This window comes from Esox lucius, chromosome 7, assembly GCF_011004845.1.
Source record: "Esox lucius isolate fEsoLuc1 chromosome 7, fEsoLuc1.pri, whole genome shotgun sequence".
Lineage (NCBI taxonomy): Eukaryota > Metazoa > Chordata > Actinopteri > Esociformes > Esocidae > Esox > Esox lucius.
Window position 1 is genome coordinate 33,126,568 of NC_047575.1, and position 25,195 is coordinate 33,151,762.

Consider the following 25,195-nt stretch of genomic DNA (forward strand, 5'->3'; position numbering starts at 1 on the left):
TCATCAATTGGAAAGGTGGATGCTTTTGTGTATAGGTTTGGTGACAATTAAGAAAATATGTCAGTAAAAACAATACTGTGCCTATTCATTGAAACCCTTATGTTAAAATATTGCGAAATAGCATTCCAACTGAGCTAACATTTTAGTTAATCCAAAACCTAAACATGCTGTGTAGCTCCTATCAGCAGGCTGGGAGGCCTTTAATTTATCTAAGAGTGATGTCATACTGATGTCATTTCAACCAGGTTGTAGACATTGGGGAGCATCACCTTATCTCCGTACATGAAAATAATGAATATAGGAATAAAAAAACAACACGAGTTATTTTGAACATTAATATCTTTTTTTTTTATTAAGACAAGAACTCTTTATTTTTTGTAAAAATGTCTATTTATGAACCAATACAAAATGTGTATGGGAATGTGGATTTCTTTTTTCTTCATTAATACACATTGACATTGCCCAAGTACAGCAGAAAGACAAAAATAATCAACCTAGAAACAATGAAGTGATAAACGAGAAAACATCCTGGGAGAAGTAAACGTCAGAGAAATGTTGTGTTTCAATTAATAATTGTACAGCCACAGCTGAATGTGTTCTGTTCCTGCGTCATTCTAACAAACAAAGTACTCTTTAGTTGTGAACTATCTCTATACAAAGTAATATTTAAACACATCTTATACAGTGCATTGAATATTTAAGAAAATACATAAAACATGTACAGCTTAAATGCAAAAAGAATCACCAGTTGTCTGTTGACCTAAAAAGATTAGCATACTTCTTTTTTTTAATTAGACTTCATCAATGTGTGGGGGGCCTAGACTTCGCATTCTACCTGAGATGCAATCACACCATTCAATGCACATTAACCTGACACAGGGTATTAACAAAGGAATGTAAAAAGTAATTTTACAAAATAAAAATGATATCAGTAACACTGTCAAACTACCAAGTTAATTGTACCTTGAGGAACAAAGGGGCTTTTCAAAAATACTGATAACAACACACAGAAATAGAAATAAAAAAATTTAACATTCTATACTCAAAGCTCAAACTCATTCCACAAACCTGCGGAGATGTCCGTCATCCACAAAATTTCAATTTACACTTTATAACGCCAGTGTTAACTACAGGTAGCTGCTTATGCAAATTAGCATTAATTAATTCCAACAAATTTCTAGTTGGATACTTTTCCTTATACACTCCATTTTCATATTGGTTCTGATTGTGGTGCCCAATTCAAACCACAACACACATCAGTAAAAGGTTAAGCGGAAACATAGACATCTACCCAGTTCACAGAGCTGTGAGTATGTTTAATAACATGTCCACCCACAATGAAAGGGAATTAATGTGTTCAGCGAAGAAAATTCTTTAAGGTCCAGTTTAGAATGGAAGTGCCACACTTTTGACCAAAGCGAAATAATGCTTACTAATACAAGTCACACAACCTCAATCTAAAAGACGCTAACATTCTCTATGATGTTTGTTCTATTGAAACAAGAGAGGGAATCCAAAGAATGTCATAAGAAGTCACAGTCTAAAATGGTAGGATTTAAAAAAGTCTGATAGCCACCACTGTCCTGATAAACAAACAGTATTGTTATCATGAACCCTATTCGGACATCTTTTTACTGTGGTAGGTTGGGGAGTGTAATTACTTTATGTGCACAAGCAGAAATGACCACTTTCCTAATTTTAGTAAACTGCCAAAATATTATTTAACTACATGGAAGGATATTATTCAAGCCACCAGAAAATACATATTTGTTTTTGGCAAACTCCCAGGTCCTCTGATAATACATATTCTGTGCATCCCTGTGTTGTGATGGTATTACAGATTTTAACAGGTGATGTATAGTTTGGGAAAAATGTACACATTGATTCAACAACTTCTATGCACTTAGTCTACAGATGAATGATCCGTTTTGCCAGATATTACTACAGGCTTCAGTCATAACCTGCCAACATTGAATAAGAAAACATTATAACTACATGGGGAGGTTCAGTAAAATGAATCCCATCCAAATTGTCCTCTGGAAAAACAGACATGCTGGGGTATTAATTCCATAACCAATGTTCTATGGTAATACATGTCCTGTGCAGATAGGGCTATACAGTGTTAAACCAATGGTTGCTCCTTTAAAATATATTATATTTGGAATAATCTTCAAATGAAACATGTAAGCAATATCATCTTTTCCCTCATTGTCATGCCAACAACCTCAGCAGGACAATCAAATAGATTAAACAGCACTGCTGACCTTGGTAATGTAGAAAATTAAATTAATAGAAAATTGAAGACCCCCCCCCCACCCCCCCACTTTAGCTTCATGCTTAAAGAAAAAGTGAAGACTGTATCATGTATTTGCAAAGGTGCACACTCACATAGTGCATGCAGTGTGATGTTGACTGTTTCGGCAACTGAAAACTGTTGCATCATGACTAGACCACATAGAGTCCGAAGGCTGGTCTGTGATAGTAGTGGCAAGAAGACCCTGTCTCCATGGTTAATTCTTAGTGACACTCAACTGTCATAACTTGGTCATGAGTGTTGTACATTATGGAGTAACAAAACTAAAAACAAACACTTGTAATAATCATAAAAAACTAAATTATCATGATATAGGTTTGTTTGTAACAATGTCCTGGCACGTGTTTAATGTATGGTGTGAATATTTCCTGAACATATATCATCTTTTTGGAAATATTGGTTCTGAAGAGTCCATAATAGTTTTTTTTGTGTTTTGCTTTGAAAATAATATTTTGCTCAGGCATCAGTTGTGTTTGATGTTTTGCTTTTGCATGTTTAAGGGTTGTATAGTATTTTTGTTTTATATTCTTTTTTTAGTTTGGGAAACAGGCATCACCAGACAAATGTTTTGTCTAATTCCCATATACTGTATGCAGTGCACACTATGCGTCTGTTGTGATTGTCAGGACATGCATGGCTGTATTTCGGTCAGTTTTTACCTTGTGTATGCTGTTCATTCCCTTAATCACTTTTAAGCCAGGTTAACGCATTCAGCCTCATAAATCATGATGACTCAATTTTGGGAATACGGTTTAATAAACTGGGTTTAATGAGCTTAGACAATGGTTTAAATGTAAGGTGACAGCTGTGATTGTACCTTGTCTATGCTCAGTGAACCTAGCATATTAAACCATATTCCCAAGGTAGAGTCATCATGTTTTATGATGCTGAATACATTAACTTGGCTTAAGAGCGTTTTTGGAAATGAATAGCACACAAAAGATGCTTAAGTAATCGAGGTTGAACAAGGGACGCATCAAAAATCAAATGCATCAACTATCAAACGTACAAGTCAGAAAATAAACTACTGGGCCTATAAAGACACTCAGCTAGACAAAAAACCCCCATGACATCATAAACCAGCGACAAAATGTCAGGCCAATTTCACACCCAACTGTAGCATTTAGTAGACATATTATCGCAGACTCCTGAAAAAAACTAAAATAAATATAGCCTTACACAATCAGGACTGATGCATAGTGTGCTCAGCAGGTCAATGAATCAACCATCATGTCATTATAACAAAATAGCATTAGTGGTGCTAGATATTTTGTTTTGAATTTAGGCTTCAGGGCTTCTGTATAACTTGGTTTACAAGTCTAATTTTATTATAAACATATGGCAGGAAAAACACAAGTGTGATATTTTACTGTTCAGTTGTTTCAAATATATCAGTTGTATTTGATGGTAATATCCTTTTATTAATGTTGGTTGCAGTAAGTCGTTAAACTGAGGCATCGTGATTGAAATACACAGAGTGAGCACATGCCATAACAACGCATTTTGTCATTTGCTATTTGAAAAATATTTCTCAATGAGAGGGAGAGGATTTAAAACCCTGAAAATATCGTCACAAAACAATAAATGACTGCAGAAGAATAGCAGTTCTATTCAGTGGAACAGAACCAAAAACATAATTGTACAGAGAATAAAATAGAAAAATAATGAATTGAAAATGCCTATAAGTTCAGCATAGTGACAGTGAAATAATGTGCCTTCTACTTTGCCTATTCCAAATAGTGGCAATGTTTTAAATGTGCTGACAGAACTCATTAGATTTTTTTTTTTAAGACAAATGAAAAAATACAGATCATCTATATTGATGAGGAATTGGCCCCAATAACACGAGTTTTAAAGTTTTTTATCCCCCACTGTCTGCCTACAGACTATTATTGTTCAGTGTGTATGTGTGTGTTAGTGTCTTTTAAAGAGGGGGAAACTTTATTTATGGGTAATAATAGTTTCTCATTGTACAATTTGATAAATTTGATAATTGAAGCATTGGATGTGTTTTAAAAGGTTTAAAAAAAGAAAGGTGGTGGCTTGAGACCAGGCCTGCTCACAGTATAGTTGAAATAGGGTTCTTATGAGCTTATGGTATGCAAGAGAGGACGTGTGTGTGAACACAGTGGGAGAGATGAACAGAGCCACTGTGTAATTTAAGCTTCACCGCTAAGCCAACATTACAATGATAATGAAGAGAGTGGAAGAGGTGAAGGTGGAGCCACATGACATGTCTGGGAGGGTAGGAAAGAATGAAAATAAAATAAATTCAGAACAAGGCACAGAATTTTCTGCAAATGGTTGAACTAAACAAAATTCGTACCAGCAGTTTTCGGAGGTGTTGAATGGTGAAACTCCCTCTACATTGATTTCTGGCAACCCTCAAACCCCCCCCTCCCCCCCAGCCACCCTCACCAAAAGCCCTGATCCTCTCCCTATATTTCCATCTTATACACATATTTCCTCTCCTCAGCTGCAGAGACTGGACAATACATTGTTCAATCCTTGGCAATCACCCATAAAACCCAACACATCCTACTCGCTACCCAACCTAACCCATTCTCAACCCCAAGCGCCCCTCCCCACCCCCCAACCCAAAGACAGCGTGGTGTCACACAGGGGAAGGTATTAGGGCCCTGTGATTTCTATATGTAGTACTCCTTCTTCTCGTCCGAGTTGTTGTGGCCGCCCTCCGCGTTGATAATGGCTGTGTCTGCATCTGCTGCGTCATCGGCTCCTTTAGCTTCATGCGTGAAGTAGGTACCTGAAGAGAGAAAGGACAAGCATTTTAAGACTGGATGTTACGCATGCAGGTATCCTGTATGTGCGTTTATGTTTTTCCCCTCCTGCCGTTTCCCCAGGTGTCCTTTATGTTCCTGGCTTGTTGGAGTTTCCCACCTGGCAGTCATGAGTGCATCGCCTGACTGCTGAGGTGGACCAATCAGTGGACACCCCTCCTAATTGCACCACCTGTTCCCTTTTCCATTACCCAATCACATCACACATCCCTGGTTTAAGAACCCAGTCAGTTGGTTCTCCCAGAGAGACTCTTTTTCTTTACCCCACATGGACGAAGACACTCTTGAGATACACACCATTTTTGATAGACAGACACTTTGTTCATAACTTAGTTCAGCACATACATCTCACTTTGTCCTGTTTCATGTGAGTATGTACTGCTGTGGTGTTTTGTTTGGTGTTGTCTAGTCAATTGTTTGGTCCTTGTTCAACCTGTGTGTTTTGTTTGTCCCTGTGTCCCTGAGAAAAGTCTTTTTTTCAGCAAGTCGCCCTTGGGCATACACAACCCGTAGGAACACTGTCTAAAAACACTAGCTAGAACTGAGTGGACCACCCACTGTATTTTTGTATTGTTTAGTAGTCAGTTAAGCGGTCCTTGGGGCAGGCAAGTTCAGTTTAGTAGTGTTTGGACTATATTATTTAATTTCTTCCTAAAGGCCTCCTCATACATTTCCTTGACATTAACATTTACATTAACATTTTCTTCATTTTGCAGACACTCTTATCTGGTTATGTTATGTTAGCTGTCTGGGACAACAGGACATCTGGGATCTAATAAGTACATTTTGCTCAAGTAAAAAAAAGAAACTGTCAGCATTAATTCACAAAAGGAAAGAAAACCATGAGATTAAATGTGAAATATTTGATTTCATAAAATATAAAAATAGAAGCATGTTAAACATATAATTATGTAAATCCAATGCCCTTGTTACACCTGGACCTTCTCAAATTGCCTAATACCATGCTTCATACTCTGATTGTACTCACAGAAGGCATTCCTTTGAGTACGTTCTGGTGAGTATGATAGTATAGAATAACTCCACTATCATAGTATCATTCCTAAAACTACACCTGAGAAGCGCTTGCATTCCCCCTACTGTATTATCATACACTTAACTTGCAAGAGGACAAGAAGAGACACAGAAGCCCAGTCAGCTGTCACGGTGAGGCGATAGCACCTGAAGAAGACACAGGGCATAATGGCACATTTCTTCAGTTGACCTTAAGGAGCAGAGTGCTGTTGTGACCTCTTGATAATACTAAACATTGATGGACCATGACAAGTTCTTGTTTAAGTGAACACAAGTAATTTAAAACTGCTGATTCTCTGCAGGCTAGTGAATGTGGATTGGCTGTGTTCCCTCCTCTGCTTCCTGAAGTCGACTATCATCTCCTTTGCTGTGCTGACGTTAAGGGAAAGGTTGAAGCCTGGCACAACAGTATGAGTTTGTTTTTTCTTTCCACTCTATACAATAGGTGGACTCCTAATTGTTGGTTATCAGGCCTATAAGCATGGTGTTGGCAGCAAATATGATGATAGGGTTGGTGTCAGGCAGAGACAAGCAGTCATGGATGAACAAAAAGTAAAGGGCTAAGACCACACCCCTGGGTGCCCCCAGATTTGAGTCAGTTTGGTTGGTATTTAGCATTATTGCCAATCCTCACAGCCTGAGGTCTGCTCGTCATAAAGACCCAAATCCAGTAGCACAGAGTGGTGTCTAGATACGGCACTCTATGCTTGGCGATGAGTTTTCAGGAAACTCTAGTGTTAGAAGCTGAACTATATTCAACAGCAATGATGTAGTCTGCATCAAGCAAGTGGGAACTACAGCATGCCACATGGAAAGTTTGAATATGTCTGTAAGGAAACACGCCAGCTGGTGGGCATACACCCTAAGGATGTGACTGGGGATGCCAGCTGGACCGGTAGCTTCGTAAGGGCTGATAAAAAAATAAATAAACAGAGTACCTCATGTCAGCCTTGGAGAGTGAGGACCGTGGTTGTCTGGAGCAGCAAAAGCTTCCCTGGATGTATCAGTGTTGTCAGCCTTGGAGAGTGTAAAATGTCTTTAGCTCGTCTGGGAGAGAAGCATCAGTATGTGGCTTATTTGCCTGCTCTGTGATATTGTGAAGTCCTTGCCATGTCATTAGTTTGAATCGTTTAACAAATATTCAAGCTTGATTCGGGATTCCTTTCTGCCTCTTTAATTGATTTTTAGGAGCTTTTATTTAGTTATCTGGTGCTCCGCAGGAGAACCGATCAGACCGCAGCAGTTTGTATTTGAAGGTGTGATGAAAGTGTCAAGTTTAGGAGTATTTAGCAATTCATTTCTGTTAATGGTGAAAGAGCAAAAAGAGCCAAAGAGAGAATTTTCTTCAGGACACGCTAGTATTAGATAACTGACACAGTGCAGGTTACTATGGAATTGGCTTCAGGAAACACTAGTATTAGATAACTGACACATTGCAGGTTACTATGGAATTGGCTTCAGGACACACTAGTATTAGATAACTGACACAGTGCAGGTTACTATGGAATTGGCTTCAGGACACACTAGTATTAGATAACTGACACAGTGCAGGTTACTATGGAATTGGCTTCAGGACACACTAATATTAGATAACTGACACAGTGCAGGTTACTATGGAATTGGCTTCAGGACACACTAGTATTAGGTAATTGACACAATGCAGGTTACTATTGGTAAAGTTGATGTTAAGGTGGGGTGGGGGGGTGCCTAAGAGGAACTTAAATAATAGTAAATAGATTGGTGCCAATAAGTCTGTGGCAGGATGGTTATACCTAGTGGCATAAGCCTTATTGGCATACCTAGTGGCATAAGCCTTATTGGCATAACGTAGTGGCATAAGCCTCCAAAATGTTAACTTTAGACTGAAGGTGGTTGATATAGAGTGTGGGTACTCCAGCCATACACCAGGCTATTTGTAGGTGGTGACATAATGTAACAGAGACATAGAGAACAAACACTGAACAAGAGTTTAGGGCCCTGGAGGGCATTTTATAGTGGGGAAAATCAAAAGCAAATGACAAACCCCTTTTAAGGGGAGGCTGTGTCATCTCTGGGAAGGCCTCCTGATGGTAGTTTGGGAGTAATGGGTGCTGGCGGGTGTAGTTTCAGCAGCATCTGCAGCCTCCTGGTTGTTTTGCTCCACCTTTGTCATGCAGCATTGTTTGTTGCAACTACAGCTATGGCGGCCTTGGCTCTGAAATGCCTCCCCTGACACGGTCCCAATTGGAGGCAGCAGTCTGGGGCAGGGCTACCCCTACTGGATGCCCCAGATGATTCTGGAAGCTGGAAGCTTTGTTTTGGGGGTTTGTGTGATGCTGATGGAGTAGGTCAAAATTCAACCCATTCCAGACCAGGATGCTTTTGGGGAGCAAGAAGGTTGGGGAGCAAGAACATAAATGCATTCATAGGAGAAGGTGGAAGTCAAAGAAGGCATGCTGGATAATTAAAGGTATGTTGTAGGGTATCCAGCACTGTGTTCAGTGAAAGGTCAGTTGTACACAGGGTAGGGTTGGCCAAAGGTTTACACAACAGTCACAACATATGTCACACATTGTCCTCTGAGAACCTTAGGTTGCTCAGAAGGCTTTAATTACCTTAAAGCCTTCTGTAAGTTGTACAATGTTGCTTGATGTCTTAAGCAGATACAGTATGATGTGTGATGGAATGGAATCTTGGGGATTCAAGTACCCAGGAGAAACCTGGTCTGAGGTTTGCATTGGATATAGATACTGAAAACAGGTGATTTGAATTAAGAACTTTATTTGCTATACCGTAATTAAAGCAACCTCAGGCAAGGAATTCCAGGCCTTTGAGCTCACTTTAGGAGCTGATATAGGGAATAGCAATCACAACGCCATCTGAAAAGACAGCTATCGACAAGGTAAGCTCTGAAATTCTTTGAGTGTTAATCTCTGTTTTATCTACTGCAGTGAGTTGTATAGAACTAGTCAGAATTGTCTCCGTTTGCATGAGTTGTTCTGATTATGTACAAGACCCAGGACTGTAAGACTTAGGTCTCCTTTTGCATCACCTGTACATTTTATTGTTTATTTTCAATATATTATGGAACACCATGTCTTCAATATATTATGGAACGGAAGGTTTCCGCCAGACAAGCCTCCATTTCCAGTAAGAGGCTGGTGAATTTTAGTGCCCTGATTCCAGGGTTGATAAGGAATGACGACCTTGAGGCCTCCCTGCTCGCTTCTGAGAGGACAGGCACCTGGGATGGGTGGCCAAGGGAAGACTGGACTGGACTATTAGCTCCACTGCCACGCTGAAAACACAGCCAGTGTTTTTTGCCCTTGCCACAGACTACCCAAGCCTCAAGGCACAACTCATCGCCCAGTTCCAATTTGGCCCGAGGGGGAGTCCAGCGGTTCCATGAGTTGATGTATGCGGATGAGGACTGTCCGAGGGCACAGATCTTTGCACTGATCAGGCTGGGAAAGGGGTAACTGGATCCGGGAAGAGACGCCCAACTTGTCATAGAGAACATGATCATCAACAAGAGTCTCCTGGAGTTACCTCCAGAGATGCCGCAGATAGTGGGGCAAGTAGGGCCCAGACAGTTGGACACATATCCCCGACAGCTTGAAACGTTCCACTCCACCAACCACCTAACAACCCCAACGGTCCTGTCACCGTGGAGACACCAGGGCGAATAGACCAGCTATACGGAAACAGTCATGTGACGTTGCTATAGGACTCAAATCCCGATGGATGACTGAACCTGTGCACATGCCCAAAGAGACGGGAAGGTTTCAGGTCAGCCCTCGCCTCACATGCTTTATTCGGTAGAGTGTGTGAAAAGACAGAGAAAATAGTTTTGCTGAATGAGCAGCGGGCCATATTCAACCCACATTGCAGGAGCACACGTGAACCAGAGGCCACGGACGGCAGCTGAATCAACCCTTGGCCTACAGTATGACCAGAAACACTATGTCTAAGACTCCGTTTGTCTAGCAAGCGTTACATTTGAAATCCGTGTGGGAGTTGTGGGTCTACATATTATTTTGAATCTGTACATCCTTTAGGACGCACTTGTTCAATGCCTTATTGCTTGTTTTTGGTTAGAATTACCTTTTTTTCTGTGTCACGTCAGTATTTCTTTAAAAAAAATAATCTTTAAACAAATCTGTCAGCTAATTGTACCAAATACTGGAGTACATTCAGTTCAGTAATTAAAATTCAGTGATCAGCTAAAGTGCTTGGAGAGAAAGGATGCAATGTCCACCCATGCACTCCTTGTTGCCGGTAATCACTACTCTGAGACAGTCTGCATGGTCCTAAAGCCATATGCTGATACTGTTAAATTGCTTTTGCCTTTTAATCAAGACTTATGTTGATAGTAGCCCGTTTAAATGTTTTGGGTGTAAAGATGCAAGGGTATGGCATCTCCCAATTATTTTATGGAATCAACAGGCAATCAATAGGCATATAAAAGATGTCCAGTAGGCAAATGACAGGTTGTGGTGTAATTTATTGCTAATTATCCAATCATTATGTGCAATTATTATTATCTGACTGCTTGGAGCAGTGTACTTTTTCCACATGATTTTGAAGCAGTATACTTTTTGCAGCAAGGCTTCGATAAAAAAAAAAAAAGATAGCTGTAATTTTGAAATTGCTTTAGTCAACATGCAAATATTTTACTGTGTAAGGCTAGGAACTCGGATTAGTAGCCTATTAAACAATCACTCAAGCAGACAACAAAAGAAGAATCTGGCTCCTATATGGATGATTTATAAAGCCGGCTCAATGAAGCCATAATATGCATGCAATTTGCATGGGACAAGTATAAGGCTTCTAGAGAAGGTGGGTTTTATAGCCCTATTATCCTGAAATGTCCATTATTCCAATGGGCAATTGGCAAAAGCTTACTTATTTGTTACTACCCCACTCAATCATAATTCTTTCAGTACATTTTGTTATTTAACCAAATTCATTCATTTGATACTAGTATGAATCTCTCATTCATATTTTCTTCATAGAGGATTGGAACAACAGATTTTCTTTTCGCAAACCAAATGTAATGTCCTAGTTACAGTAGCTTACAATGTGCAATTTGAATAGCCCTTGTAGATCAGTGTAAGGAATTAGACTCAGCCCTTATTAAATTACACTGCCCTCTATAATGTATTGGGACAATATATATATTTTAAGAGTTTAGATTTGATATAAAATTTGTGCACATATTGGTTTCAACATTTCAAAATAACAACACATGGAAATGTACATAGAACCTATTTCAACGCACCAAAAGATTTGCCAGATGTTTTTTGACATCATTACTGCAGGTGTAAGAGAGCTGGCAATGTCTAGTGTTGATGCAAGGCTTTGTGTCAGCTATTGTTATCTGTCAACATCCAAATCATATCAAAACCTAAGGCTTAACGAAAACAACAGTTTGGAATATTATTAAAAACAAGGAAAACATAGGTGAGTGCAAATGACCAGGCAGGCCGAGGAAGCTACACTATCGACAGTGGATTATTAAATAATTTTCCCAATAATGAAAAAATACTAAAGTAAACAAAAACATGCCCCACAAATCAGGAAAACTCTGCAACCATCCTGAGACGACTTCACCAGCAGAAATGCAGAGGCAATGAACGCAAGGCTACAATACCTAAAACAGCCTTTAGAGTTCAGGAAAATGTATTATGGACTGATAAAAAAATTATGATCAACTACCAGTGAAGGCAAGAGGAAAGTGTGGATAAATAGAAGGTTGTCAGCATACTACCTGATCTGTGAAATAACCTGAAAGGGCTTTTATAGCTTAGGCATCTACGAATGTCACAGGCTCACTAGACTTCATTGATGATATAACTGCTGAAGGCAGTTACAGAATGAATTCTGATATGTACAAAATCATTGTCTGTTGAAGTACAAGCAAATGCATCACTGGACTCCACTTCAAACAGCAAGACAAACATACTGCTATTGAAGATATTTTTAGGCCAAAACATTTTAATCTCTAGAATTACATCCAATTTAACATTAGTTTGATAAAGACGAAATGAGAGGAAAATTACCTCAGAAACAAAGAATAACTGAAAATGGCTACAGTATACGCCTGGCAGAGCATCAGAGAAGATACCCAGCATCTGGCGGGGTCAATGGGTCATAGATTTCACGCAAATACTAAACATAAGTGCTTTATATGGAAAATAAAATTATTTCTGTCCCAATACTTTTGGTAGCTTGGAAGCAATATCTACTGGTGTAATTTAATCTCTAGCCTATTTAGAATAAAATTTAATATGGAATTCTAGAACTCTATTTTGAAAAATCTAAAATCTTGTCACCAAGAATGTTTTTGCATAGTTTGAAGAACTTTTAAAAATAATTCTCATCTTCTATCTATTAAACTTGTCATTCCTCCAACACCCCTAGTGCAGCATGTGAGCTTCATCAACACAACTGTAGGCCACGATTTCTTTTTTTTTGAAATGATGAAAAACATGAATTAATAAAAGACCATAGATGAAAACTAATGGATTAATGGTGAATGCACTACTGTGGATAGACAGTACAGTAGGTAATGAGGAATTGATAGACACTAACATTCGAAGGAAGAATAATTGAGAATGAGACATATAATACACATTCAATGGCGGGAGAGAGTGTATTCTGGAGAGAGACTTACTGCGTGCATCTTAGCAACACTACCCTTCTTTCTGAATCAACATTGTAATTTGAGTTATAGCCTACACAATACACATTATCTTCACACAATACACTCTCACAAATGTGTCAGGTCCAAAGCAGCAGTCAATTATGGAAAATGCAATCTCGAAAAAAGCTTGAGCTGAAAATAGGAGGCAAATATAAAAGAATGGCAGCAGTCACGAGGGAGTTACATAACTTCAATTTCAAATAACAAGAGGATGATCAATATAATAATGAAAGTATCCATAAGATAAAATAAAAACGTCTTTGCTTTGTTACTGGCCACAGTAGTGCTCTAAGAAGGTCTGAAAAAGAATGAACATAGACAGGAAAATAATATGAAGAAAGGTAACTTTACATCCACTTTAACACACAGCTTGCTGCTGTAGAATGTGAATGTTGAACATGCAAATGCTGTATCTGTTAAGAAGTTAAATGTGGTAGTCAGGCAACAAATTACATACGAATGGGCTACTTAATTCCCAAGTCACTTTCGCAGAAAAACAGATTCAACAAGAAATGTTATGCTACATCAAGAAATTTTACAATGTTTTTTTTGTGCTCCATTTTAAATTCCTTTCAATTTGGAGTCTGACTATCCTATACTGCAATTGGTTGATTGGTGCATGGTAGTATGCATATTGACAAACACTTTTTGGGGTGGATTTTAATGGTTGTCCAATTCCCAATTATAGACTTGACTTTATCGGCAACTCCACAACAGGCGCGAGACGACAGAGATGGTTGAAGATTCATATCACACTGCTCAACCTAGAAGCCTTCAGCTGGTACACGCATGCTGAGGCTACTCATTCACCAACTACACAGCCACAATTGAGTTCACAGACACCTCCGTTCCACTATCCATCCCATAGTCAGCCCTATGCCACCCCTGGGAATGCTGCCACCAGATGTACGCTGTAGCTTCACAACAAATCTCCAGGTGCTAGGTTTGAATAATTGCAGTGTGACGCACTGGACGGGGGTTGCGTCTCGCAGCCACTGCAAGAGAGCGGTTGAAGAGGGAGGAATCAGGCCCATGGGCAGAGTGCCCCGGAGAGAAAGGGAATGCGATCTGTGAAGAGAAGAGCATAGAGGACGCAGCGTACAGAACGTTCCAGAAGCAGCTGTGAGGGGCAGCACCGCCGTCACACACCTGCCTCCAGTGAGGGATGATTCGGGTGGCCATATAAAGACGAGGGGCGGAAAGTCTAACTCATTTTGTTTTCGCGTTTTTAGGTGATTGGCCTCATCGCCCACTGAACCCACAGGTTCGAGAGACTTAACCCCTTCTGCGTATTTTGTTTGGTTTTAAGTTTCACTCTTTGTTGTCGCTTCTTTGTGTTTTCTCTTCTTGAATTGGAGTGTTGGTCCGATTGGGAAATTAGGTAAAGTAGAATTTCTAAAAGAGAGTTGAGGGGAAGAGGGATGTGGTTTTATGACTACAACCGTTAAGTGTCACATACCTTTGTGTCTTGCAAAGTACCGTCCCAAAATGATAAGTAGACAGAGCATGGCAAAGACCACCACAGCCACCACTCCTCCGATGACCGCATGGTCCACTGCTCTTGGTGCACCCTCTCCAGCTCTGGAATCTGTAAGAACAGTATAATAAAAACCTTTTAGAGCTGCAATACACTCATCTTCACATAACTGTCACGTTTCTTAAATATCAAGTTGAAGTAAATGCTATAAAGGTGGCTTGGGCTTCGATATCTTATGAGAGGAAGCAAGTTGGTTTGTGGGACCATTTCAATGTGGTAGACGCAAGATGAGCACCTTTTAAAGAGCCAATCTGGTCACAAGATCATCCATCTAAAATCTCTTTCCAGCAGTGCATTTTCCTCCCCAAACGATCATCTTTTTAGAACTTTGAGGTTTTAGAGTAGCTTGGCAATTTTAATGGGCTGATCATGTGACTAGAGTGCACCTTTCAGAATGAAATGTCAAATAATGTATATATAGGAGGGTTAAAGGCTTATACAGGGTAGGGGGTTTAAAGGCTTATACAGGGTAGGGAGTTTAAAGGCTTATACAGGGTAGGGAGTTTAAAGGCTTATACAGGGTAGGGGGGTTTACAGGCTTATACAGGGTAGGGGGGTTTAAAGGGTAGGGAGTTTAAAGGCTTATACAGGGTAGGGGGGTTTACAGGGTAGGGAGTTTAAAGGCTTATACAGGGTAGGGGGGTTTAAAGGGTAGGGAGTTTAAAGGCTTATACAGGGTAGGGGGGTTTACAGGGTAGGGAGTTTAAAGGCTTATACAGGGTAGGGGGGTTTAAAGGGTAGGGAGTTTAAAGGCTTATACAGGGTAGGGGGGTTTAAAGGGTAGGGAGTTTAAAGGCTTATACAGGGTAGGGGGGTTTAAAGGGTAGGGAGTTTAAAGGCTTATACAGGGTAGGGGGGTTTACAGGGTAGGGAGTTTATACAGGGTAGGGAGTTTTGAGATATTTCTTGTGTGTTTTACAAGTTTGGTAATGGCATTCATAGTTATTGGGATAGACAATGTAACATTCATAAAAACTTTTAGAAAATGTATAATGTCAGTGCAAAAACTACATTTAAAAAAAGAATCAACCTATGTTGGATCATTTTGAAAATGACTCTGCAATGCCAACTTTCATCAAGGTTTTACATCATCCATTCTTACATAATCTATATAGTTTTTTCTCTTTCATTGTCAGTGTTGTTTTTTAGTATTATAATATCCATACCAGCCATAACAGGGTTGGATGTGATTATATATATCAGTTTCAGAAGCTTGTGCATTCTGGGATGGATTAATTAAACATTAAAGCAATTCTTGAAATCTTTTGAGTGTTGTAGTTTGGATTATATTGGAAAATATGTGCTTAAATGTACTTTTTTATACGTTACATGTAAGTATTACTTAAAGATAGAACGACGTGTTAATCGATAGTCTTGAGAATAGTCAGTGTTTTTCGAATTGAAAGCTCCACACAACATACAGACTTACTCCAGTATCTAGAAAAGTGTAGTAAAGGAACATGTATATTGTCTCATTTGCATATAGTGTTAAAAACGTTTCAGAAGAAAAGGAGTGGCAAATAAAAATTATAGTTCTGTAAAACCAACAGGTAAATTAAAAAGCTACAAATGTTTATAAAATAAAATGTCAGAGTAAAGGCTACCCTGCTATCCCTAAGACTTTGATTAATGTTTGGTCTCCCTAAAAATCTGTTCTGTTCCATGTAACATCCATGAGGCGAAGTAATTCCCCCAAAAAGACTAAACAATGACATCAACAGTTTCATTTTATATATTTTTTCTCTATTCTACATGAAGTTGAAATCTTCCCTATGTCCCTAGAGTTGAGAAATGTGTGACAGCAAAGCAGATTGTGGGTGTTGTGTTTTATCCTTCAATTTGATTCAAATTTCCTATAGAGACATTAAATATGACAACGAATCTCAGTATGCAACCAATCATTTGTGAAGTATAACTTTTAATTAATCAAAATCTGACATTCACAGCTATCCATCATATATTTTCTTAATGTTTTGGTCAAGAGAACTTTGACTTTTAGGGTATATATTACAATAAACAGAATAGCTTGAAAAAAATAAACCTTGAAGCATTTAACATTTTGTGAAATATTGGAAATGATTGTGAAACCCTAAAAATGTTGACGTCATAGCCATAGAATAGCATTGTGGGGCTGAAAGGTTTTTGTATTGTACATTTGGTGAAGGAAGCAACACACTTCCTACACACAGAAAAACATCTAGATGAAAGGCAATCAGAGGATTCACAGATACCTGTATAAAATATAATTTTCTTGTCCCCAATAACAGCAGCAAACCATTACACATAGTCAAAAAGGCTGTTTCCTTCTGCTGAGAATAGTCCAGGACAAGGTTTTAAAGAAATACACGCTTTGGTTTACTTTCTCTGACACAGTTTCTTTCTGGTACTGAAATTACTATGTTTCAGACATCATGTTCCTACAGTGGATATAAAAAGTCTACACACCCCTGTTAAAATGCCAGGTTTTTGTGATGTAAAAGAATGAGACAATCGTGAAAGGATAAATCATGTCAGAACTTTTTCCACTTTTATTGTGACCTATAATGTGAACAATTCAATTGAAAAACAAACTGAAATCTTCGAGGGGGAAAAATGAAAAATAAAACCTTACAATAACTTGGTTGCATAAGTGCACACCGTCTTATAACTGGGGATGTGGCTGTGTTCAGAATTAACCAATCACATTCAAAATGTGTTATGGTCTGTTGAAACCAAGGTTGAACCTTTTGGCCATAATTCCAATGGTATGTTTGGCGCAAAAACAACAATGCACATCACCCAAAGAACACCATACTCACAGTGAAGCATGGTGGTGACAGCATCATGCTTTGGGGCTGTTTTTCTTCAGCTGGAACCTGGGCCTTAGTCAGGATGGAGGGAACAGTTCCAAATACCAGGCAATTTTGGCACAAAACCTTCAGGCGTCTGTTAGAAAGCTGAAGATGAAGTTCACCTTTCAGCACAACAACGACCCAAAGCACACATCCAAATCCACAAAAGCGTGGCTTCACCATAAGAACGTTAACGTTTTGGAATGGCCCAGCCAGAGCCCAGACCTGATTCCAATTGAACATCTGTGAGGTGATCTGAAAAGGGCTGTGCACAGGAGATCTGACAGATTTGGAGCACTTTTGCAAAGAAGAGTGGGCAAATATTGCCACGTCAAGATGTGCCATGCAAATAGACTCCTACCCCAAAAGCCTGAGTGCTGTAACAAAATCAGAAGGTGCTTCAACAAAGTATTAGTTTAAGGTTGCGCATACTTATGCATACTTATGCAACCAGGTTATTGTGTTTTTTTATTTAAAGTTTTTCCCCCTCAAGAATTTCAGTTTGTTTTTCAATTGAATTTTTGGTCAAATTAAAGGTGGAAAAAGTTGATGATTTATCTTTGTCTCATTCTTTTACATCACAAGAACCGGGCATTTTAACAGGAGTATGTAATCTTTTTATTTCCACTGTATAATTAGAAAACCTTTTTCGAATTAATTGTGAATGTCAACAGTGTCAGGTATAGACTGGTGTGAATGGGTCAGTTCAACAGGTCCTCTTAAATGGAACATTTAATTATGAAGGAATAAGGGTGGTTCTCAACTTTCTACCAGAGCAAGAACCACCATTGAAATACTGTTCAAAAATAAATCTGGTTACTGCCTTGTCTTAATTTTATCAGATAAATACATTTAGCCTGTAACAAGTAAATGTGTGGATCCTAGGCAGGCATCAGAGGCTCCATACCGTAATTATATGTGAAGGATATTGATCAAGTGTAGGGATTCATGTCAACCAAAAGCTAATAACGGTTTGGTGGACTGGTTCTTAATGGTGTAAAGGGGTACAACCTTTTAAAAACAGCTTACTCTGCTAGGGAATGACAGAGTTAGGGGTAGAGAATAGATGGCAGAGAGGGGGGTTAGACAAGAAGTCAGTGACTAGAGGGAAACTTTTCAGATTCTACAAGGGATGACACATTATATAAATGAGAAGCTAAATGTCCTCTGGTAATAGTTTATGATACATATTGCAGCTATATTCCCATGTGCTGTGTATCCCACTGGTTTGATATTGTCATTCCGGGTTTGTAATTCCACACAGACAGCACATATGTTTACATGTGATCTGTAGTCTGAATTCCGGGTCTATGCATTTCCTGTGGGGGCTGAAATAATAAAATGGCAGGTTACAACTTTTTAGAGAGTAATGAAGAGCAACAATTTGGCCAACATGCTGTTGAGCAACATGGGCGGGGCGGGGGGGGGTCCCGGTTTTACCTGCCAAAGCCAACCAAACGACACTTGATAAACTTAATAAGTTATTTTGACTTCAGATTTCCTTTTTCAGCGCTGGGCAGATTCAATTAAAGTCGGCAGAAATCCTTCTGACATGTAATTCGCTCTTGTCAGGAAGGGAGGTAAAGATGTGCGTTAAGACACTTTCCTATTAAGATGTTAATGTGGACCTGGGCTACGCCAGCCCATCAGGGCTAGGGGATAAACAGAGCCCTTTGAAAATGTCAGGTAATTTTGCTTCACCCTAGATAAAACTTGTCCTTTTTCAGTTAATTTTGTCCTGGATGAGGGACGGGTGGATGAGGGAGGGAGGGATTGAGGGAGGAGAAAAGAGGCACTGGATCCATGGTGGGCTTGACATCCCACTCAGGTCATTTGCTCCAACTGCATGTACTTGACACTAATTAACATAAACTGACAAATGGACTCGGCCGATTGTCAACCCTCATCCTCCCCCATCCTTCCTCTGTAGTAATCTGACCCCCAGTTAACAGCAACCCCTTCCCCCCCTCCCCTCTGTCGGCCCTCCCTTCCCATCCCTGCCAAGCCTTAGTGGAATGGCTGTAATGACAAGGGGCCAGGGAACACAGGCAACAACAATCAGGAAGTAGATTGGAGTTTATGATAGCTCGCAGTGGGGCGTTGCTCAGGTAATACAGAATGCCACTATACTCTAACACAATCAGAGGACGGGAAATTGTAATTAAATAAAAGTCCACTGTGAACTGAAATTGTTGCATTGTGTAATTTCAGAGAGGGACAGATGGTTTGGAAATGAGTGTCTTCACTCTCAGATACAGAACAACAAACACCTAATCTCACCCAGCCCATTCTGCCCCAGGAAAATTCAATAATTCACAGAGAATTGGCATGGTAATGAAAACCCCTGAAATGTCCCTCCATCGAAACTGACTGCAATGAGTCACTTAATTATGCGTATTGCATGGTGCTTATAGATGAGTAATTACCATCAACAGCAATCCTTTAGGATTGAATCGTATAAGACTGGAAGAACACGAGTGCCTGTGCTTTTCTAACAGATATTAGAGTAAATAAGAAGATAACAAGATGTATGTTCACAGCTGATCGGCACATAAACCTTTATGCATATTAACCCCTCTCCCTTTGCTACATGGATTAACACCAAGACATTATTCAATTAAAATGGGCGTACAGAAATGTTTTGGGCGAGGCAACACAACAATTCTGTGTTGCATGGAGGAAAGAAACGTCTTGTCTGTCTCACACAGTACCCCCGGATTAAAATGGTCCAGCGGGTCGTGTGAATGGATAAATGTATTAAGTGTTGCCTCCAGGAAGCACACATGTTCTTAAGGCTAACCTAGCCACACCAGCATCATGTGTTGTCTGAAAAGGGTTCAGAGTGTATCCAGAATGCCTTCAAGATAAAGTGCCAGCGACTAGAGCTCTTTATCCTCCATCACCCATTGTTCTCCACAGCTGGCCCCCGTGGAGAGGTTAGATTGCTGTAGTCTGATGGGACCTCGGTGCTACCAGATACTAGGTAATCAGGGGTGGACGTGTTCTCCCATCCTTGGGACTTTCTGAGGTGTTACCTACATTATTATCTAGAGCTTGAATTCAAAACCCCCCCCCAAAAAATGTCCACCCTTCACAGGAAGCTATCAGGCCTGTTAGAATTGGAAAGTGGAAAAGTTAGAATTGCATGCATATACAGATGCAAAGCTAAAAGCATATTGGTTGGTATAATACTGTTTATTGCTATACTCACAAAGTCGTATGGGGGTCAATTCAGACCAGAGTTATGCAAGCATAAACGGAACCAGATTCCTTTTAATGCAATTTTATTCACTGTATACAGAGCCTTCTGAAAGTTTTCAGGCCCCTTCACATTCTCCACATTTGGTGTTATAGACTTTATTTATAATTGATTCAATTATTTCTTGCCATTTCTTACCAACGTACACACAACACCCCATATTGACAAAGTTAAAATATGTTTTTAGAAACATATGCCAATTTATTGATAATGAAAAACCGACATACCTCATGTACATATTTAAACCCTTTGCCATGACACTCAAAATTTAAAAAGGCACAAACCTGCCTATATATTATCTCAGAATTTACAGTGCATGTCAGAGCACAAACCAAGCCATGATGCCCAAGGAAATCTTTGTGGAATTCAGAGAAAGAACTGTCAAGACATAGGTGAAGTTTATGAAATAAATGCTAAAACGTAACAGGCTCCATCATTGTCAAATGAAAGAACTTTGAAAGCACCAAGACCCTTACATGCCGCCCAGGCAAAGTAAGTAACCGTGAGAGAAGGGCCTTGGTCTAGTAGGTGACCAAGAACCGAATGGCCACTTTCAAAGTGCTTCAGAGTTTCTCTGCAGAGATGGGAGAACTTGTCAGAAGGACAGCCAACTCTGCAGCATTCCCAAAATCAGGACTTGATGGTATAGCGCCAAGATGGAAGAAACTCCTGACAAAAGGCATATGATATGTCATCAGTAGGACTCTGAGAGCATATTGACCGACAGAAATATTCCAAGCCGTGTCTCTAATTTCCATGAAAATGAAAAAGTCAGCACTGACACTGGACCACCCAGGAACCCTGAACTGTTTTTAGAAAGCCATTTTGGTTTGTCTCTGGAATATTAGTGGAATTATATCGTTGCAAAATAAAACGATCACAGAGTTAGATTTTTGGAAGAAGCTTCCCCTTTCATTTTCCCTTTGATCCTGAGACACTCCACAATATCTGCCAATGCCAAGCATTCTCATAACATGGTGGTTATTCTTGAATATATATATTTTTCTAAAAGACAATACTTAAACATACAGATGCGTTATTTTGGATTTGACACAGTTTTTGCCGGACCCCGTATGTAGAGCCGGCCAAGAAGAGTGAATGTCTCTTACTGAGTGACTGACTGACTGACGAATGAAACCAAAACGAGCGTTGTTGTGCCATGAAATGAAATAGCTTTGGCAGTGTAAAGCTCATCTACAGTCTCGTTAGCAACTGCTAAATTCTTATGACTATTCCAAGTAGTCAGTTAGTAGATACTAGTAAGCAGATTACTGGCTAATATGCTGTTAAAATGGCCAGTGACAAAAGCCATACAGTTCATATTGATGCTATTTTTGGTGGAAGTAAACAGTTTAACACAATGCTTAATGGTGTCTGGTGAACTATTCAAACTTGGCATGATGTTAATGCGTGATAAAATGTTCTAATGTCGAGACGCTATACGGACACTCAGCGTATGTATAGCTTTGTGGCGTAGTGGTTTAACACAGCCTCTCACAGTGAGGGTAACGACATTCATGCCTTCTATTCGCGGGCTGGCCAAACTAGGCTTGCCAAACTAGGCTTGCCTGGCTCCTTTTCTCGTTTTTTTTATTTTTATTCAAGACAACAAGTTTTTGTCTTTACCATGCTAATTAAAAGCTTTAACATAATAGATGATTTGGGGTGGCTTCTTTTTGACTTTCATCGGATACGATGTTACGTTCACATTTAAGTAATTTAGCAGATGCTTTAATCCAGAATGATTTATAGAACTGAGAGTGCACATTTTGTAATTTATGTGGCTGCTTTAAGAAATCTACAGCACATTGGGATGGAAAAACACTGCAATTTGTGTTTTTTGCAGGTTGGGACATAGCATACAAAAATGGGTGAAAGAAAACTAAAATGGGGAACTCGTTTTGGATCATATGAAATACCTCCACAATGCTTCTTTAAGTTATAGTTCTACATTTAGTTTGGTATCATTTACATGTGATGGTGCACTGTGACAGCAAACAAACATATTTAGTGGAATTGACTGGACAGATTATTTAAGTCACACAGATTTAGCCACATTACTACTGTATGTACAATATCCTTTATCCAAATACGTTCAAGTAAATGAACTTGCTGACCGTGCACCTCATACTCATGCAAAGGGAATTAATACACTGGCTGAACTGGGAATTAGTGAGTAAAAAAAATAAGGTCAGGAAATAACAGCACTGTTCCTGTAACAAGCACACTAGTTCCCCAATAAATCTCCCTACCGCTGACAATGAGAATTGAAATATCAAGTAAATCTGAGAAGTGCAAAGGAAAGGCATCCAAGGAAAATGATGGGCGTGTCGATCATGGTAGAAAGGTTATCAGGATTGTCTCTAGGTAGTCCTTCAGTACAGTCACACAAATAACATTTAATTCAGTCCAACACCAAGACAAAAACCAAAAGAGATGTAAGAATTCGGACCAACAAAGTTGTGTCTATGGATGCAGGACCTTGTGATTGAAGTGAAATAGCAGGGTGAACACTGTCATGATGAGAGGAAGACAAGGACGACTCTCGGGGGTACCTATCAGCAGAGCTCAGTGGGAGTGCTGTCAGGTCCTCTCAAAGAGGTTTCTCTGATAGAGTTGGTGACCGGCCCCTACAGGAAGTCACCCGCAGACAATAATGTCCCAGTAACACACAGTGAGGGTCGAAGCACTCTGCTGTCCACACCTATTGTAACCCCAGACATATTCTCTCGCAATCCAACAGGAAAACACAGCTCTGATGGAATCTGTGGTGTGTAGTAGCTGTGATGTGGCGACATTATATGTGAGTAGCAAGCAATTTGGTGCATGAACCCCTTCCTGGGAGGTTCATTAACTTGGAATCCTTTGACTTGTCTGACCACCTAAACTGACTGCTGTATTTCTGTGACTTGTCTGACCACCTAAACTGACTGCTGTATTCCTGTGACTTGTCTGACCACTTAAACTGACTGCTGTATTCCTGTGACTTGTCTGACCACTTAAACTGACTGCTGTATTCCTGTAACTTGTCTGACCACCTAAACTGACTGCTGTATTCCTGTAACTTGTCTGACCACTTAAACTGACTGCTGTATTCCTGTAACTTGTCTGACCACCTAAACTGACTGCTGTATTCCTGTGACTTGTCTGACCACTTAAACTGACTGCTGTATTCCTGTGACTTGTCTGACCACCTAAACTGACTGCTGTATTCCTGTGACTTGTCTGACCACCTAAACTGACTGCTGTATTCCTGTGACTTGTCTGACCACTTAAACTGACTGCTGTATTCCTGTGACTTGTCTGACCACCTAAACTGACTGCTGTATTCCTGTGACTTGTCTGACCACTTAAACTGACTGCTGTATTCCTGTGACTTGTCTGACCACTTAAAATGACTGCTGTATTCCTGTGACTTGTCTGACCACCTAAACTGACTGCTGTATTCCTGTAACTTGTCTGACCACCTAAACTGACTGCTGTATTCCTGTGACTTGTCTGACCACCTAAACTGACTCTGCTGTTTTCCTGTGACTTGTCTGACCACCTAAACTGACTCTGCTGTTTTCCTGTGACTTGTCTGACCACCTAAACTGACTGCTGTATTCCTGTGACTTGTCTGACCACCTAAACTGACTGCTGTATTCCTGTGACTTGTCTGACCACCTAAACTGACTCTGCTCAACTGGGCAATACTGATGCAAGCACCCACACAGAGGCGTTTCTAGGCATAGGCAACCTAGAAAGAAGATGCTGCTGCCACTGAAGGAGAACCATCACGACTGGAATCCCCTCTGAAGAGTGAGTAGCCGTGATTCCGTTAAGTTCATTTTACCATAGCGTCCTGCCATGGCAAAATCTTTCATGTCATGTCAAGAAAAATAAATCTATAATCAAAACGTTTTGTTCGACAGGGCAGACCATCTTTCTAAAGGATATTTAGCTCGATGTGCTATCTTCTGCATGCGATTTGAGAAACACAGGACGCATTGTCATAATCAGAGCCACTCTGTGTGGCCGAGTTGTATGAGAAGCAGAGACTTCATTACTGCATTCGAAACGACAGTCTCTCACCCTGTGAGCACTGCGCCCAAAACAAATTACTTCAGCAGGAAGGAGACAGATCAGGCCAGTCACCAGAGTAATGCACGTTAAGGTACCTGTCGTTTGTTTGCTTGACTACGTTAATTACCTAACTACTCAGATAAAACACAAATTATTCTCACCTCATCTAGATTTGTAGCTATCAGTATTGCTGCCGAAATTGTATCACCAGTGACGATATCATTGATAGTTTTGCAGCAAAGAAATCGAGGCGTGTCCAGTTTTAAGACAGAAACTGCCCTTCATCTGCTGTAATAGCACACAGAATACGATTTTGAGTCTATTTTTTGTTTACCCAGTTTATGCATCTGTTGTTAAATATTTGATTGCACATTAGTAAATATTGTTTTTATTTTGTCTTTATTTCTATTTTTTCTAACAGGACACTATGTTGATTCTTCTTTTATTGTTTACATTTTTTGTTATTGCCCTTTATTTTATCTGTGTGGATTGCCTTATGGATCCTATGCATAAAACCATTCAAAACACTTGGCCCAGCCTTTGGACTAAAGACATGGGCAAACAAAGAGTTTTCAATAAAGACTCGTCCACTAACACATTTTTCAGCAGTTCATGTATCTTTCTGTTTTTCACTCTCCAGTATCCTATTATGGACAAAACGGAATAGTTGT

General features: G+C 39.7%; 1 protein-coding gene across 7 annotated transcripts in view; it reads right to left on the reverse strand.

Moving 5' to 3' along the window:
• Positions 1–352: 352 nt before the first annotated feature.
• Positions 353–25,195, reverse strand: part of cadm1a (cell adhesion molecule 1a) — a 403,137-nt gene continuing 378,294 nt past the window's right edge. For 5 of the 7 annotated variants that reach the window (XM_013134625.4, XM_020048544.3, XM_013134623.4 and 2 more), the window contains 2 exons: positions 14,292–14,420; positions 353–5,081 (listed from right to left, as the gene is read on the reverse strand). In XM_013134625.4, the coding sequence (XP_012990079.1) occupies positions 4,963–5,081; positions 14,292–14,420 (248 nt within the window). In that variant the 3' untranslated portion in view covers positions 353–4,962. Of the gene's footprint in view, positions 5,082–5,637; positions 8,506–14,283; positions 14,421–25,195 lie in introns of those variants that run through there. The other 2 variants (XM_013134624.4, XM_020048548.1) reach the window with 2 other exon arrangements.